General features: G+C 34.6%; 1 protein-coding gene and 1 long non-coding RNA gene across 3 annotated transcripts; both read left to right on the forward strand.

The window, feature by feature from the left end:
- The first annotated feature begins 195 nt into the window (after positions 1 to 195).
- LOC133881031 (uncharacterized) lies at positions 196 to 1080 on the forward strand. Its single transcript, XM_062319995.1, has one exon. The coding sequence runs from the start codon at positions 196 to 198 to the stop codon at positions 1078 to 1080; it is 885 nt and encodes a 294-aa protein (XP_062175979.1).
- A 7908-nt stretch (positions 1081 to 8988) lies between these two features.
- LOC133881566 (uncharacterized) lies at positions 8989 to 17482 on the forward strand. Of its 2 annotated transcripts, XR_009902550.1 has the most exons (5): positions 8989 to 9205; positions 11090 to 11162; positions 12174 to 13880; positions 15826 to 15902; positions 17197 to 17482. It is a non-coding gene; the product is annotated as an uncharacterized LOC133881566 (long non-coding RNA). The 2 variants fall into 2 exon arrangements; XR_009902551.1 differs by lacking the exon at positions 15826 to 15902 and having other exon boundaries at positions 8990 to 9205.
- The last annotated feature ends 1961 nt before the right edge of the window (positions 17483 to 19443 follow it).

The following is a 19443-nucleotide window of genomic DNA, read 5'->3' on the forward strand; positions in this document are numbered from 1 at the left end:
ATTGCTGGCATTGCATTTAGATCCAAATCGAAATCATGTTACTACTGATCATTGAGTTTAGAAGATGATGAGATTCCTCTGGTCTCCCTCTACCTGTAATATATATTCAGTAGATGCAAACCGAAGGATGGCAAATTTCTAGACTGATTTCAACATTCAACTTCTAAGCCTTTCTTTCTTCTCTGAGTAGAAAAGATGGCCACATCTCCTCTCAACCAAAAATCCCATTACCATGCTCGCTCCAATAGCTTGCCATCCAGACCACACCCTCTCATTCTACAATGCAATGAGCATTTATGCAGATTGGAGGCTTCTGGCGCACCCTCTTCTTCATCATCATCATTAAGCTGCAAACTAATTGGCCTTCAGGATTTGCATGATTCTGTTGAAAAGTTGCTTCAGTTGCCCCAAATGCAACATGCCTTTGTCCAAAGGTGTCATGAAAGATGGGTAGAAGAGCTTTTGGATGGATCTCTCAGGCTCTTGGACATGTGTAGCGCAGCCAAGGATGCCTTGATGCATACAAAAGAATGCGCACGCGAACTGCAATCAATTATGCGCAGAAGATCAGGAGGTGACATGGGGCTTGAAAGGGAGGTTAGGAAATTCTTGACCTCTAGGAAGGTTGTCAAAAAGGCAATGCAGAAGGCCCTAAAGGGCATGGAAGGCAAACATGCTGACAAAAACCATGAGAGTCTGCCCATGGTTAGCACACTGAGAGAAATAGAAACAGTCACTCTCACTGTGTTTGAATCCTTGTTGTCCTATATTGCCGGGCCAAAGTTGCAATCAAAACTAAGCAGCTGGTCCTTGGTTTCTAAGTTGGTGCTCCCCAAAAGAGTAGCAGCATGTGAAAATGAAGAAACAGATACATCTGAATTTGAGAAGGTGGATGCTGCATTACACTCCCTTATTAGTCACAACACAAGTAAATCAGATTACATCACGCACGTTGAGAATGTGCATAACTTGCTGGGGAAATTGGAGCCAATTTTTCAAGATCTTGAAGAGGGACTTGAGTGCCTGTTTAGGCGCCTAATCAAAACCAGAGTTTCTCTTCTCAACATCTTGAACCACTAGCCATATATGCACAGAGATCACAATGCAATATTATGATAGACATAGAGTTTTGTCATTTATTATGAAAAGAGAAGGAAGATGTTAGCTATTCATACTTGTAAATGAATGAAATATATGTGTATTATGAAAAAAGAAGGAAGATAATGGAAATCATCTCTCTTTTTTGGATAAGTTGCAGAAATTATCTGTTCTACATCTCTTGTTCACAAGCTTCCAGCACTCTCACTCTTTTACTGTGCAATATTGGATTTGAATGTTCTATTATATATGTCCCGTCTTTAGCTACCCAACTACTCATTATCTACTGCAAGTTCGTTCGATCGAAGTAAAAAGTTGTTATCCTTTTTAATCAACTTTCTAACTCCACTAAGCTTGTCTTGATCATAGGATGTCATAATCAAAAGATATATATAACCGTTCTACTTTGACTCGGTCTTTGCAGGACAACATTCATAAACTTGACTTTTCATGTACACCAACTTTTTCGTTAACTCAACCCCAAACATTATAATCCAGAAACAAGTTTTGACACATGAATTTATCAACACACACACAAAAAAAAAGGGTTCAAGTAGAAAGGAGATATTTTTTCCAATGACCCCATTAATCAATTAACCAGACCTTGGCAGTGGTTGGAATATATGAGCTGAATAATGGTGTCCAGTAGGTGGTGCCAAGGCTTGATCCTAATTTAAAGGCATGTGTATAATGATGTTGAGAAAAAAAAAAAAGAAAAAAAAAAGTCCTGTTATGCATGCTTAATTATGTAGATTCCATGAAGCATAAAACGAAATTATATGCTTCAATTCCTGTACAACAAGCATGTTTTCTGAACATTATTTCTATCACTTACGCTTGCACGTTATTCATGAACTTGGCATCAAAGTCGTCAAGATTCCAATTGTCTCAATTTAAAGTTGACTAAGAATTAATCACATTTACATGTTCAATATAGAAAAGATAGTAGAAAAATGATATCATATATATTCCTTTGACTATTAAAAGATGTGCTGGCTTTCTTTGTTTCTGGGGAACAGTCTGATATAGATCGAGTTTGTTTACTGTATTATGTCATATAAATGTATGCTGATTTTGCCTGCTTCTTCTCCAACAATCACAATTTGACACATGGTGTTCTTCTCATTGTGTTTGCATGTGCACGTGTGCATAGGATTACTTAATCTTCGTTCAATTTTTTACTTTAATACTGATATTTTTAATTACAAACTTCAAATAATAGAACAAGAGAACTGGAGTGCTGGTGAGAGCAAGACATTGCATAAACATCGCCATAGATTATAGGTTTAGATATAAATCAAGATCGTACATGATATAAGAAAAATATTCTCAATATATATCTTAAAAAATTTAAAAAAAGTGCATATATATTAAATTAAAAATAGAAAATAGATAAATAGAAAACTTTAGTAATAATATAAAAAGATTGCTTCTTCTTTTTTTCTAGAGGTATTATTTTTTGAAAAAAAAAATGTAAAACTTCTATTTGCGTCGACAAGTAACTATCGATGATGATAGTTATATTAGCATCGACTTTCGTCAATTCTATTTTTAATCTTGCCCCCCCCCCCCCCCCCCCCCCCCCCCCCCCCCTTCCCCCCCTTCTTAATGAAGGAAAACCCTTGCTAATTCTACTCACGAAGAGAGCAAAGGTTAAAAGCACGCTTAACCTATCGCTTACCATTGTTGCAGATAGGCGACGAAGTTTGAAATTCAGCATCTTGAGGTCCTTAAGAAGGCAAGCGAGGACCGAAAATGGAGTTATACAATGGGTTTTTGTTACAAATGGAAGTATATATGTTTCTTCTTTTACCTAGCGGCCATAATCTTCCAATTAAGTTACGCTTGGACTGACAAGCCAATTATGATCAAAGGCGATGATATGCATGCAACATTGGTAAACATGCTTTTCTTCCGGTTCTTTTTATCATTCCTAAATCCATTTTCACCGCACTCACAAAAAAAGAAAAAAAGAAAGAAAAAAGGGCATGTAACTAAAGATCGATAGCATACAAGAAGAGACGAACTAAGGATTACGCCAACTTGGTTCACATATATAAAATCAAGACAATTGTTCAGTTACAACTCACGTAAATATCATGCGCAAATAAGGAAAATAAAGAGAGAGAGAGAGGGGGGGAGGAAGTGGAAGAGAGCACGTACAGGATGTTGTGTGGTGAACTTAATTGGAGACTCCATGATGATTAAAGAACGTAATGGGCCGGAGGCTTGGGTGAGGATGAAAATGAGAGCCCTCAACAGCTAAAGCAGTAGCAATGTAAACGGTATAGTCCCAGAACGAATGTAGTTCCACAGGCCTGGTGAACTCATCGTGGGGGGTATCTCAGAACATACGTTTATGGCGATCATGCAGCTTGCATTAACAAATGAAATTTATATGGGTAGAAGGTACCACTTTCATGAAGTCACTACAAGAGTTTGCTTCATTAGCGTCAAGCTTATTAGCGGATCATAATTCATTAGCGTTGGATTTTTAGCATCAACCACATTATGTCGCCGTTAATGAGCTTATTATTTGTAATGAGTTTCTAAACGAGGGATGTTCCATTTAAGGAAGTTTCTATTTTTGGAAAGTTTTAAGAAAATGTTTCATTTATGGAAAGATCTAAATATGAAAAGTATAGAGATGAAAAGTATGTTCTCAATGTTTCATTTTTGGTCTCCTATAGTTGTTTTCATGATAATTTGCATAACTGATTTAAAAACGTTGAGCCATCAATCATAAAAATAATATAGTAGGTGATAATGTATATAGTCTCCCACAATGAAACTTCTACGTATAATCTCAACTGTAAAGTATATTTTAAATGTTTTCTATTAGTCGGTGTTTACTATATCAGTTATGGAGATTTTCAAACAAAAGTTTTTAAAATTGGTGGCTATTATAGTGTACGCATGACTAAAAATGAAAAATTGGTTCTTTGCGAAAACTCAGTGAATAGCATACCTCTGAGGTCATAGTGTATTTATTTATGCTAAGACGGTGGGCTCATAATTCCACCTGTGTGAATGCGGCAACCCCTGCAACCGTGCAGACGTTTATACTTTGATTGTAGGTTTTGCGGATATAGATATTGATTCGTCCACCTATCGTATGGGATGCTATGATTAGAGCATATCGTGACAGTCATAAGTCATGGACTCATGAGAAGTAAAGTATGAGTAGAAAAGTATTATGATCGAGGAGGGCACGTAGGTAAAGGAGGTAATGTTGACCCCATAAATGTTAAAGATCGATGTATGATGTGATGTTCCGAATATTATTTACCATTTTAAGAATAAAATTTAATGGATAAATGACTAAAATTAATTAAACGACTAGAAAATACAACAGGACGCACAGAGAATGTTTTATAATCTAAAGAAATAAAGTATATAAGAGGAAAATGTGAGAAAATGAATTAGAAAGGAGATGGAAAATTGAAAATAAAGGAAATAAGTAAAATTAATGTGGCGCGTCCGGACAGCTCAAAAGGCTCGTTCGAATAGTTCCTTATCAACACGAGACGGACGCCTCATTTCACGTGTGTCTGGATGCCTGACTTAATGTGTTTTGACCGAACGTTTCTCTTATTGGTCCACATCTTTATCAGGTATTCTCTTATTGGCAGTGGGATGGGGGCCATGGGGCAAAGAGTTGTGACTATCATTCACTTCCTTCCATACACTGGTATCTCTTTTAGGGCTACAAAAAAAAAAAAAATAGAACCCTAACTAACGAACGTCTGCAAAAGATAGGGTTCTAACTAACTAACCCATAACATTTGGTATCAAAGCCGTTCGATTCTTCACCCATAGCTTTCGAATCGTCAAGAAATTTTCTTTTTTCGATCTGGAGCGTCCTCAACAGAGCAGAGAGTGCAGCTCTGTGATATACTCAAGAAGAAGAAGCGACCACAAATGGCTTCTTCAACCAGAGGCGAAGCAAATGTCTACAAATTGATCGGTCCGGTGCTTGTGAAGCAGGATTTGGCTGACGAAGAGCAGATTCAGAATTAAGCAGCACGATGTTCCGCGTGATTAATGAGAGAAGCTGGTCGAGGAAGAAGAAACTTCAGAAGATCCATGGAGATGTCATCGGAACGTTGGAAGAGAGAGGCGGGAGAAGCTTCAGGAAGAGGGAGGATTTTTTACAGTCACAGTCAATAACATCACAGTCACTCAAGAATGTCCAGGTTCATTGTATTGTATTCCTTATTAGAAGAAGACTGTAGAAGAATGTAGAAGCTTGCAAGTCTACATGATGGGTGTCCAGGCGTGCATCATGACTCATGATGGAATCAGAGAATCCCAAATGCATGACTCATGGGGAGCGTCTGTTGGCAATTCATGAATTAAAAAAGAAAAAGAAAACAAGGGTTATGCGTGGGAAAGACTAGCTGGAGCTTCTAGAAGGTTGACAGGAGCAATTAATTGGGCTGCAATTTATTTGGGTTTTTTTTTTTAATATTGTGTTTTAAGGATTATCTAATTTGACAGCACACCTTGCGGGCAAGGTGTTCTTAAGGGGGAGAGAATGTAAGGAATATAATGTAAGGGATAGGGCTTTCAGTGGGCTTCTAGGCCCATACTAGGGAATAGAGTATTCTAGAAGATATCAAGTGAGGTGTACAATTCTGTTAGCATATTCTCTAACAGAATATATTATGAAGCTATGGGTGAAGAATCGAACGGCTCTGATACCAAATGTTATGGGTTTTTCTAATTTGGATACGATTCAGGGATATTATAGCCAAACAAGGTAGAATTGATAAAGATTCAAGGAAGAAGATGAAGATTATAGATGGATAATGCATTAAAAGCTACGGGCACTTTGAGAGGCCCAATCTCTCCCAAGCACTCTGAGAGGCCTAGACTCTCTCAGGCACTTCTAGAAGCCTAATCTCTCTGATAAATAACCAGCTACAGTATTCTTCTTCTTCTTTCTTCTTCTCTCCCTTCTACCTATTGCCTCCCCTTTAAATAATATATTCTGTTAGAGAATATGCTAACAGAATTGTACACCTCACTTGATATCTTCTAGAATACTCTATTCCCTAGTATGGGCCTAGAAGCCCACTGAAAGCCCTATCCCTTACATTATATTCCTTACAATAGGGCTTAAAACAAGAAGTTATTTATCAGATGTTCATTAGCAAAGACACTTGGTCTTTGGTAACCAAAGACCATGATTGACTTAATTATCATTTGTGATGCAAATTGAAACTTAGGTACCAAAAAATAAAGCTTCAAAATTTAAATACTAAAAATGTATTTAACCCAAAAATAAAACTCTTTATAGTTTTACTTTTGTTGGCCACATATTATTGCATGCCCTCTACATGGAGAAAATTGTAATTGTTTGGTAGAATAACAAATCATATATATATATATATATATATATACACACACACATACATACGGGCGGAGTCAAGATTTTAAGTCAGGGGGTCAATTTTTTTTTATGAATAAAAAAAATTAAAGTTCAACAAAAGTTAATTAAATGGTTGACAAGCTCTTTTTTGTAGATATGCTCTTCAAATGTTGTCTCTATTACTAGAATGGTAATCAACAATTTTTTTTTTCCTTAAATAAGGATCGAATGGCAGATTTGCTAAATTTACCGAAGTACAAGCTTGTTTAGAATTTGATTGTAACTCAATTGAGTCATTGTTCTCCATAATCTAGGCAACTACAATTATATATTTTATACAATTAAAATATGAAACAAAAACTATATATATTCCTAAATAATTAAATATAAAAACAATTATCAAAAAAGCAATCAAAGATTCTAATTATAAAAGATCTACGTTTTGACCGAACGTTTTGAGATAAATCGTTAAACTCGTATTTTTGGAGATTTTTTATTAATCTTGTAGAAATGAGTTTAACTTGGTATTTTCTCTAGATTTTGTGTGGTTTGGAGTTGCTAGGAGCTTCCCGAGCACTTGGTCTTGGCGTGATGAATTTTTAGTAAGTTTTTCATAGACCCTAGTTTTTGGTATTTTGTTAAAGTGATATTTTATTGTAATTAACCCTAAGTAATGCTTATGGGTTAGCAATATTAGATTTATTAAAGTGATTAGAAATTATGTATAAATATTTAGGAATTTTAGGGCTTTATGGGTAAATTAGCAATATGGCTTTTGAGAGATTCAGAATGTTACCTAGGGTGATTATTTGGTTAGAATACTAAATAATGCAATATATTGTATTTTTAGCAGCACTTTATGGTTGAGCATAGAGTCGTTTGGAATTAGGAGTATAAGCAATCTGAGGTGAGTATTCTACTTACTGAAAAATTATATTTTTATGTATTATGAATTTGTAAAATATATATTGTTTTATGAATCCGAACGGACCATATAATGAAATATATGTTTTGGATAATTTGAATAGTTTGATTATATTCAATTATTTCAATGATGTTTAAGAATTGATGCATGAGTGAAGTGTGTTGAAATATTTTAAAGTGTTTGAGTATGTGCTGCGGTTGAGATTTAAATTATGCAAATTATTTGAGAACATGTCATGTTGAAACTGTTTATGTTTTATGAAGAAACTATGATTTGAATGATTTCAAAGTGCTAATGAAATGTTGGATTTGTTTAGTTTTAAGAGAACATGATTTAGCAACTACATGATTTTATAGAATGATACAGTATTAGTGAAACATATACTAGTCAAGCACTGAGCATAGAGCATATAGTATAGAGCATACATACAACAGCAGTACAACAGTAACAGAACGCAGTAAACACAATTAAACAGCAGTTATCAGCATCGTGGGAGACTCAAGCCCCAGTAAACCCAATTTCATGCATATCATGTATAGCATTGTTTTAGGAGTGTGATGTTTTTATGCTATGAGTAATTTTACTAGACGTATTGGTATGCATAAATGACTTAAATGGAAATTAAGAGTTTATGTATATTTATATTGGATGGTTGCATGTGTTTAAGAAACATTGAACTTGAAAGTACATGGATTCATGATTGCCCAGGTGCAAGTAATGACATGTCTATGAGTAAAAAGGTTGATTGTTATTGTTCTTCAGGAAAGAGGTGTTAGCATAGTAGAGTTTTACTCTAGCGCTCACATGATCTACTGACGTTCAAGGCATGAAACTGAAATACGATTAGATATAGTGTTGCGAACATTATGTTGAAGGATGATATCCTAGTATGGAAGAGTAAAATGCCATTTTTGTAAAGACCAAGAAAATAAATAGGAGATTTATCAATTAATAAATTGTATTCATTAATAAATGGGCTTAATAATTATATTCTAGGTAATAATAATGGTGTTATCGAAATAAATTAAGCTTGAGGTAAAATAATAGAAAGAGTAATAATTATTATAGTGTGGTTTAAATAAATATAGGGTCAAATATATCTGGGACATTATTTAATAATTAAAGTATAAATTTGAGTAAATAATTAATTAAACTTAATTAGGTGCATTTAAAATGCAAGAGAAAATTTTTAGAGACTAAAGTTTATAAAATGAGTTTATCAGGATTAAATAAAAATAAGTCTATTTAGTGGGGTAAAATAAAATAGAGTGTTTTATTTTTAATCTATGGGCTTATAAATAGTGGCCATGAAAAGAAAATACAAGTGATGTTTTTAAGTCCAAATAAAATAGGAAATAAAAATAATAGAAATCAAATTAGAAAGGAAAAATAATATTTAAAAGAAATTAATGAATAAAATAAAATAAAAAGAAATAGAAAAGAAAAATATATTAGAAAAGAAATTAAGAAATATAAAATAAATAAATAAATATATATATATATATATAGTGGGGCGACCTGCGCCCCACTTTGAAAGACAAAGGTGAAGGGCCATGTGGCCCTTCACGTTATAAATGAAGGAAGGGCCATCTGGCCCTTTCCAATGAAGAAAAAAAAATATATATATTAATAATAAGAGGCAATGCCTCTTTTTCTCTCAGAACCGAGAGAAGGAAAGAAGAGAAAGAAAAGATGGGGAAACTTTTCTCATTTTTGCGATCTACGGAGATCCAACGGTTTGATCTTCAATCCGTCTACGGAAACGTAATCCTTGAAGCCCGATCTACGTTTTGACCGAACTTTTTAAGGTAAATCGCTAAACTTGTATTTTTGAGGTTTTTGGTTAAATCTTGTAAAATATGAGTTTAATCTTAATTATTCTTTAGGCTTGGTATTATTTAGAGTTTGCAAAGATTCCCCAAACACAGGATATTGTTTGGAAATTTTTGGATAAGTTCCTTTAATTCTTAATTTATGGGTATTTAGTTTAATCGATAATTTGTGGATTTAACCCTAAGATTTTCTTATGGGTTAATGTTATTTTAAAAGTGTTAGTGGTTAATATTTATTGTGATTATGTTAGTGAATATGATTTGAGAGTTAATGTTATTATGTTATGAGTTAGTGAAAATAAATTGTGGGAAGTGTTTTATATTAGGGGTATATGATGTAATGTGATTTTAGAGAACCCATGTGTGTCCACACTAAGAAAGAGGGAGTTGACTTTGATATTTGAGAATAGATTGTTAATAGTTGGTTGGAAAAGAGCTTGAAGTGGAATTGAGGTTTCATTGTACTAGAAGAACCGAATGGGTTTTCTGTTGTGGATTGGTTTCTATGAGATGTTGGATTTTTAGTTAGGCTTCCGTGGTATTGTTTTGTGGTAGCCGAATAGAGGGTGATTTTGATGGGTATTTTTGATGGAAATCTAAATCTGGTTTATGTTTGTAAATTGGGGATAATTGTGTTAGTTCATGATTAATGCTCCATTATTGATTGTTGAATGTTTGGTTGGATTGGGTTCAATTTTGGAAAGTAATTTGGGGCTTTGTTTTGTGGAAGCTTGGGATTAGTTGAGATTCTGATTTAGAGTAGTTTAGATGGGCCGACTTTGATGAGTGTTTTATGAAATTTAAATTTGGTTTGGAATGGTAGTTTAATAATAAATGGTTAGTGAATATTGGTTGGAGATTGATTTTCATGGAAATTGATGAATAGATATTAGGCTTTAGTGAAAATTGGATTAAGAGGTATGTGGAATGTTGAGAGTAAATGGTAGTTTAATGATTATAATTGTTATGATTTTGAGAGCTTTTGATGGCTATGCCCAATTGGTTATTAATGGGGATAGTTTACTTTACTTGGTGGTTGCTTGGTTAGGTTTTGTTTGTAGAGAGGAACTGAAGAGGGTGAACCTAATATATTTAGATCCTTTGTGCAAATAGCAATATGGTCGAGATGGAAAATACGTTGTAATGCTTAATAGAATAAAATGAAAAGGAAATAGTCAAAGAAAAGAATAAAAAGATAAAAGTGAAATATATGAATAGATATCTATAAAAGAAATACAAGAATCAATGAATAAGTCAAGTAAACATAGATAACGATTTATATATCGTAATGGATGTAATAAAATTGATATGAGTTGTGAACTAATAACAAATTGATTCCAAGTATAATGCTTAGCTTGATAAGCATCCTATACATATATGTGTATATATATGTGTGTATAGACCGAATACACTTAATTTGCTTAAATGGATAAACCAACTACAAGACTTAATTGTTAATAATGATAAGTAGGTAACTAAGTAACTAATCCACCTATTCATATACACTAAGCATTTTAGTGTATCATTGGATGGGGTTTAAGCATCGTAAACATTCATGTATATATATATATATATATATATGTAGGTGAGTAACAAGCTATAAAAGCATTAACAATGATAGTGTAACTTAATAATAATAATAATAATAATAATAATAAGTAGTCAAATAAGATAGTAAACGTGTCCTAAAGATGATAAGTGGAATAAAATAAGAACCTAGTCTAAATGATAACCTAATAATAGTTTAGGATCCCTAACTAGCCTTAGAAGCAGATTACGCGACGTGTGAGCACGTGGGTAGTGTACTTGTCATAGAGTATAGAGTTCAATAACATAGTCTAATGTTACTAATGCTTGCAGGATAGTGTCCGGATTGGAGACTTTAATGGGTTCTCCAATGTAGAGTTCGAGTCATGTGTCCAATGCAGCCAAGGTGAGTATTCTACTCACTGAGAAAAGATATTTTTCGTATTTTATAGAAATGCAAATGATAGATGATTTTCTACTGAACCAACGATATGTTAACATGTATGTTTTGGATGTTTTAAGTAGTTTCAATTATGTTGAAATATCAATGATGTTATGAAATGACGCATGAATGAAAGGTTTTGAATTGATTGAAGTATTTGAAAGTGTGTTGTAGTTGGGATTTAATTATGCAAAGAAGAATGATGAAAATTTCATGTTGATTGGTTCATGGTAATTGAAGAAAGCATGATTTGCAAAGAATAGGAGTATAGAGTTAGAATTGTAAAGCATAAAGCATGAGGCCCATAATAAAGAAGAGAGCGTGAGGCTCATAATAAAGAAGAGAGCGTGAGGCTCATAATAATGAAGAGAGCGTGAGGCTCATAATAAAGAAGAGAGCGTGAGGCTCATAATAATGAAGAGAGCGTGAGGCTCATAATGAACAAAAAGACTATCATGAGCATGCATAGCATTGTTTAAATTGTGTGATGTTTTCATGATAAATATATTGTAGTTTTGCTAGACGTATTAGTATGCATAAAAGTCTTGATAGAAAAAGAATTTATGTATATTGGTATCGGATGGATGCATGATTTAAATGTAGTTTTGCTAGACGTATTAGTATGCATAAAAGTCTTGATAGAAAAAGAATTTATGTATATTGGTATCGGATGGTTGCATGATTTCAATGCCATTGTGTTCTATAACGAATCTTTTACGTATAATACTAGCTGCCCAGTGTATTTAAATGTTTTCTATTAGTCAGTGTTTGCTATATCAGCTATGGGATTTTTCAAACAAAAGCTTATAAGATTGGTAGCTGTTATAGTGTACGCACGACTAAAATGAAAAGTTGGTTCTTTGCGAAAACTCAGTGAATAGTATACCTCTGAGGTCTTAGTGTATTTATGTATGCTAAGGCGGTGGGCTCATAATTCCACCTATACGGATGTGGCAAACCCCCACAACCGTATAGATGATGTTCTTTTGGCTGCAGGTATTCCGGTCGTAGTTGATAGCATTGTAGAAGGGTATTTTGGATGTTATGACTGAAGCACGCCGCAACGGTCGTAATTGGTGGACCACGGGTTGTCCACTTGTTTATAGGTTTAGTTTATGGCTTGTGACGTTTGTGTCACTTGTTATTGTACAAAACCATTTATGTCACTTATTTAATTCGTGGAAAGATTTAATCATATAGATACTTAATGGCTCTTTGTTGTAATTATTTGTGATAGATGTATAAGATGTGATTTCCGCTATTAGGTTATGTTTTCCGCTGCATAGTTGATAGATGTTATACTCTGATTTATCAGGTACATATTATGGGGTATGTACATATGTTGGCTTTGCGACATATCGTCGTGCCACTGTGAAGATCCGTTTATATTTTAAGGGATTAATGATTATGTGGATGTTTTGTAGCAAAAAAAAAAAAAAAAAAAAAAAAAAAAAAAAAAAAAAAAAAAAAACGGGTCGTCACAATTTTTCTTGCTTAAGATTTATGTGTAGACGTGATATGTATAATGGAATGATTGTGTGCACATATGCCTAAGCTACCATTCAAAAGTATTATTATAGAGGAGTCTATATGTAAAAACTTCCAATGAAGGATGATTGGAACTTCTACATGATATGTTCACAGCTATATAGTATGTTTTAAATGTTTTCTAGCTAGTCAGTGTTTATTATATTAGCTATTGGTAAATTGTGGCTGATATAATACTCGCATGACTAAAAATAAAATAAAGGTTAGTTCTTTATGAAAATTCAGTTAGTTTAATATCACTGAGGTCTTAGTATGTTTTATACTGAGATAGTGGAGTTATTCTTTCACCTATGCAGATGTAGATACCACCACAACCGGGTAAATGATATTCTTATAATTGCATGTACTCCTGATGTGGATGATGATCCGGTAGCGTTCTATTTGGGTTACTACGATTGAAGCCTGTAGCGACAGTCGTAGTGGGATGGACTGTGGTGTAAAGACCAAGAAAAATAATAAGTATTTAGTATTTAATGATTTATGTTTTTAAATAAGATGAGATTAATAATTAGGTTTTAAGTGATAATATTTGTGTTATCTAAAATAAAATGAGTTTAGGATAGAATAATAAAATAAGATAGGGTAATAGTGCAATTTAAAAATGATAGGGGCTAGTATTAAATAAGACCAAAGCTTGGCCTTATCCGTAGCCACGTGTGTGGCTATGGATTAATGGGGAGATATTTCTCCCCTCAATCATGCATCAGCCCCCCCGCCCCCCCCATTCTTCTTCCTCTGTTCTTCTTTTCTCCTTTGTTCTTCCTTCTGCCCGAGCGACACAGAGATGCGAGACAGAGAGATATCGAGAGTTTGAGAAGAGAGGATCCAGTGATTCGTGAGGGGAGACTCGGAACCCAGGGGGACCCGATCCTCTGTGGACGGTGGCTGGAGCTGATGGTGCCGGTGGAACCAAGACCCGAATTTCGGTGGGTCTAGCAGAGGCGAAATAGAGAGAGGGAGACTCGAGAGACGGAGACTGAGAAAGAGAGAAAGGGAAGTTTGAGAGAGTGAGTCCGAGAGTGAGAGTGATGCTGTCGGAGAGTGAGTACGAACCGGAGAAGAAGAGAAACCCAGAGACCCGTAGCAGACCTGAGCCGAACCCGTCAACGTTGGTGACCTGTGAGCTGATTTCCGGTGAGCCATCTTTTCATTCTCTTTGATTTTTGCTTGAATTCTCCTCTGATTTTTGTTGAGAAGAAAACCATATGGGTCTCGAAATTTTGGGGGTTTTCTTGGCAAGAATCAAATGGGTCCGAATTTAGGGTTCTTTTGAGTTAAAATTTCTGGGTCTCTCTTGTTTCGATTCTCACTTGAAATGGTATGGAATTTCTAGGATTGTGTGGGTCTTGGCCGAATTTGTGGGTGTTGTAGCTTGGATTTATTTCCCCGGTTATGGTTGATGATTTTTTGTTGAGTAGGTTGCTGGAAAAACTGGATGGGTTTCCTTTTGGGTTGATTTAGGTTGAAATCTTAGAGTTTGATGGGTTATTGATTGTGCTTGTAAATTAGGGTTTATGCTAAGCAAAAATAGTTTGATTTGGGGGTTTGGTTTGAGATGAAAACCTAGGGTTTTATTGTGAATTTTGGAGAGGATGGCTGAATATATGTATGTGGATTTATGGAGTATTGGTTGTGTTAATGGATGGTTTTGGTGGTAATTTAGGGAGTTTTTTTTTTATGATGTTTAGTTGGAACTTTGAGGAGTGTATTTTGTTGTTGAAGAGTATGTAAGAATCCCTAAGCTTGATGGGTTGAATTAATTTAAGGCTTTGAGGTGTTTAAAACTCTAAATTGTTAATTAGTAGATTAATTACATTTAGAGTGTTAATTAATCCTAAATTATCTATGACTTTCATGAAAAATAGGTATTAATGGGGTTAGGTTCTAATATTAATAATTTGTATAAATTGGAGATTTTAATTGTAAACCTAAGTATGTAACTATGTATAGGTCTAGTTAATTAATGGTTGGATTCCTTGTTATGCTTGTATGGGTATGTTGATTAAGAATTGATGTTAGGCTTTGGTGAATATTGGGTTATGATGTATATAGAATTTTGTCGGTAAATGGTGGTTTGTTGATGATTATTGTTATGAGATTTTGGTAGAAGGTATGAGGATATTTCCACTTGTGAGAGAAGTTGGTCTTAATATGTAAAATGAAGATTTTGAGTATATGTTGGATAAAGTTGAATCGATTATAGTTGGATTCTTTGCAACGGATCATTTGGGATATTTGTTTAAGTTTTGATTCTTTGGCTTAGCTTAATTATGTAGAGTGATGATGTGGGGCTTAGGCGTTCACTTGGAGCTTTGGAATATGGTTATGGTTCTATAACCTAATTCCTTATGTAATTATATAACAAAATAATAAATAGTTGAAGATGGAGATGACAAGGGATTTGTAATTTAATCCAATTAAGTCCTAAGCCTAAACTACTCGGATGGTTGGAAACTAATATGAGTAAAAGTATTAAGTGTAACGGTTAAGACTAGAAGAACAAGAGTTGTAAATTATCTTAATAATCTCAAGTCAATATGTGTATTTATATATGGGGTAGAAATACATAAATAGGCTTTGGGTTCATTTAGTAATATAATTAGATAATTAGTGTTTGTCTATGTATTATAAAATACTTAAGTGTATTATAAGGCTATGCTTAGCTTGATAAGCATTGTACGTGTACGTGTATGTGTGTACACATAAACCTACATATGCATGTAAATGTGTTAGGTGTATTATTGGATTAGGTTTAAATGTTGAAGGTATATATATATATATATATATATGAGTTAAATATATATATTGTGAACTTAGTAAATAAGCAACAAGTTATAAAAATGTTTAGGAATAATAATGTGACACAACAATAACAAATGAGCTAATGAAATAATAGATGTGTCTTCTAGTTAATAAATAAGATAAGATGCAAACCTGTAACGAACGACTAATCTAATAATAGCTTAAGGTGTTTAGCTAGCCTTAGAAGCGGGTTACGCAATGGGTGAGCACGCGAGTAGTCTATGTGTCATAGAGTATAGAGTTCAATAGCATAGTCTAATGTTACCAATGTTTGCAGGATCGTGTCATAGTTGGAGACTTCAACGGGTTCTCCAATGTAGAGTTCGAGTCGTGAGTCCAATGCAGCCAAGATGGGTATTCCACTCACTGAGAAAATATATATTTTTATATGTATTGGATTGATAAAAATATATATATTATTTATGAAACCGAACCAACCATATGATGAAATGTATATGCTTTGAGATGATTTGTTTAGTTTCGATTATGTTTAAACTATATCAATGATGTTAAAGAGATAATGTATGAGTGAAAAGTATTGAATAGATTTAAAGTGTTAAGTTCTGCGGTTGAGATTTAAATTATGCAAATTGTTTGAGAACATGTCATGTTGAAACTGCGTAGATTTGATAAAGAAACTAAGTTTTGAATGATTTCAAAGTGTTAGATTAAATGCTGGATTTGTTTTGTTTTGAGAGGACGTGATTTAACAACTGTATGATTTGAGCATGATACAGTAGTGAAATATATACTGGTCAAGCACGGAACATTGAGCATGTAGTATAGAGCATACATCAACAATAGTACAGCAGTAAAGGAACAGGATACACAGTAAAACAGCAGTTATCAGCATCGTGGGGGACCGAAGCCCCAGTAGACCCAGTCATGCATATCATGTATAGCATTGTTTAATGAGTGATGTTTTTATGTTATGAGTATATTTTACTAGACGTGTTGGTATGCATAAGTGTCTTAAATGAAAAGCGCTTATGTATATTTCTATCGGATAGTCATGTGTTAAGGTCATACATTGAACTTGAAAGTACATGGATACATGATTGCCCGAGTGCGAGTAATGGCATGTCTATGAGTAGGAAGGTTGACTGTTCTTGTTCTCCAGGAAAGACGTGTTAGCATGATTGAATTTAGCTCTAGTGCTCTCATGATCTACTGGCGTCAAGGCACGAAGCTGAAATACGATTAGAGATGGTGTTGCGAGTGTTTTGTTGACGGATGTTGTCCTAGTACGGAAGAGTAAGATGCCATGTTCTTTGCTTAAGACTTATGTGTATACGTGATATCTGTGATGGAGTGATCGTGTGCACATATGTCCAAGCGACTGGTGAAAAGTATTATTATAGAGGGGTCTATATGTAGAATCTTCCAAGCGGTAGATTGGAACTTCTACATATGTTCACAGCTATATAGTATGTTTTAAATGTTTTCTAAATAGTCGGTGTTTGCTGCATTAGCTGTTGGTAAATTGTGGCTAATATAGTGCTCGCACGACTAAAAATAAAATATTAAGGTTGGTTCTTTGTGAAAACTCAGTTAGTCTTATACCATTGAGGTCTTAGTATGTTTCATGCTAAGGCGGTGAACTCATTCTTTCACCTATACGGATGTGGATACCACCACAACCGTGTAGATGATGTTTCTTTGGCTGCAGGTACTTCGGTATAGTCGATGGGTCGGTAGCAGTGTGCTTGGGATATTATGACTGAAGCTCGCCGCGACAGTTGTAATTGTCGGACCACGGGTTGTCCACTGTTTTATAGGTTTGGTATGGCTTGTGACGTTTGTGTCACTTATTCTTTGTTAAGCCATTATTGTTATAGTGTTAATAAGACTCAAGCAGATAGATGTTAAATGGCTCTTTGTTGTAATTAACTTGTGATAGATGTATAAGTTGTAATTTCCGCTATTCAGATTTATGTTTTCCGCTGCATAGATAGATGTATGTTATACTCTGATTATCAGGTACATGTTATGGGGCATGTGCCATACGTTGGCTGAGTGACACGTAGTCGTGCCACTGCGATGACTCGTTTTAGGGTTGTATAAAAAAAAAATTAAAAAAAAAACGGGTCGTCACATGTGGTGTCTTTATTTTAAGTATTTTTGTATATGGCTTGTAACGTATGTGTCACGTATTCTTTTATATAAGCCATTCTTTTGTAATAGTTATATGCTGTTAAGCCTTAAACAATTAGACTTATGTTATGACTCACTTTTGTATAGACACCAGGATTATTTATGGTTATGCTTTTCTGCTATGTTTGATAGTATCATGACGTATTCCGCTGTAGATATAACTCTGTATATCAAGTGCATGTTATGGGCATGTGCCATATATTGGCTGAGTGACGCATAGTCGTGCCACAGCGATAACTCATTTTACGTTTGTACCAAAAAAAAAAAAAAAAAAAAAAAAAAAAAAAAAAAAAAGAAGAAGAAGAAGAAGAAGAGAAAAAAGAAAAAGAAAAATGGGACTTCAAAACTTACCATTGCTGCATATAGGCCTAATTGACCCAGTTCAGAATTAAGGATGTTGAGGTCCTCAAGAAGGCAAACAAGGACTGGAAATGAAATTGAACAATGTGGTATTCTTATAAATGAAACAATCTGTTCTTCTGCTTTATTTAGTGGCCACAATCTTTCAAGTTTCGCCTGGACTGACAAGCCAATTAGCAAAGGTGACAATGTGCCTGCAACACCGATAGAGAAGGCGTTTCTTCCGGTTCTTTTTATCATTCCTATATCCATTTTCACCCCACTCACATAAAAAAAGAGCACGTAACTCAAGGCAGATAGTATACCTATTGTTTCTTGACCGTTTATCGAGAACAAGATATGGTTGAATATTCTGAAGCGTCCTAGAAAAGACGGACTTAGGATTATGCCAACCTGGTTCACATAAGATCAAGACAATTGTTTAGTTACAACTCAACAATCAGATCAAATACTGTAAATATCTTGTGCAAATAAGGAGAGAGAGAGAGAGAGAGAGAGAGGGGGGGGGGGAGTGGGAGTGGAAGTGGAAGAGAGCACATACAAGAAGTTGTACGGTGAACCTCGGGATTCCGTAACACTTAAGAACGTAATGGGAGGCTTGGGTGAGGGTAAAAATGAGAACCATCTGCAGCTCAAGCAGTGGCATCCTAAACGGTATAGTCCCAAAATGAATGTAGTTCCATAGGCCTTGTGAATGGATCATGGGGGGTAATTGATAACATTCGATTACGGAGATCATGCGGTCTGCATTAGCAAATGAGATTGTACCGTTGACAGGCACAGCCTTAATTTCCTGCCATGCCTATTGGTTTTTTCAAACAAAGAAATTTGATGTCTTTTCTTCTTCTTCTGTAAAATTTTGTCCTCTAATTGCATGAAATTATAATATTTAGTAAAACCCAGACCTTGGGAGAAAGTTTTTCTCAAATTCAATATATGTATTCTCTGGTACATGTGATTTAGCATGGGCCGTTAAATAAGTTCATCTTCAAGAAAATGATCAACTTCTATCATCGTACGGTTGTAATCTACTTATTAATGTGATTAACGTACATTCACGTAGTATACAGAATGTGCAGCGAGGCCGGGCAGATCGGAAACCGGGTTTCACGTACATGTGTATATTCTGATAACATGCTGACTTCTTCGTTCAAACGAAATTCTAGGCAACGGTATTGAAGATGGTCGTACCTTCCCGATATTTATCTTGCTGGAAGGTCAATGCTTTTCGTCTATAATTATTTGAAGGATAAGGATACTGTTTGTCTGCGCAAGATACAATTAGGGGGCTTTTCTGGTCGTGTAGGGCCAAATGGTTTAGTTTTGGTTGTTTGTGGCGGATTCTATTTTGGATTGAATATTTCTAGATCAACTTTCCAGC

This window comes from Alnus glutinosa, chromosome 11 (assembly GCF_958979055.1).
Source record: "Alnus glutinosa chromosome 11, dhAlnGlut1.1, whole genome shotgun sequence".
NCBI classification, from domain to species: Eukaryota; Viridiplantae; Streptophyta; class Magnoliopsida; order Fagales; family Betulaceae; genus Alnus; species Alnus glutinosa.

Coding starts and splice junctions, on each gene's coding strand:
- LOC133881031 (XM_062319995.1), top strand. CDS start 196: ATGGCCACATCTCCTCTCAACCAAAAATCCCATTACCATGCTCGCTCC.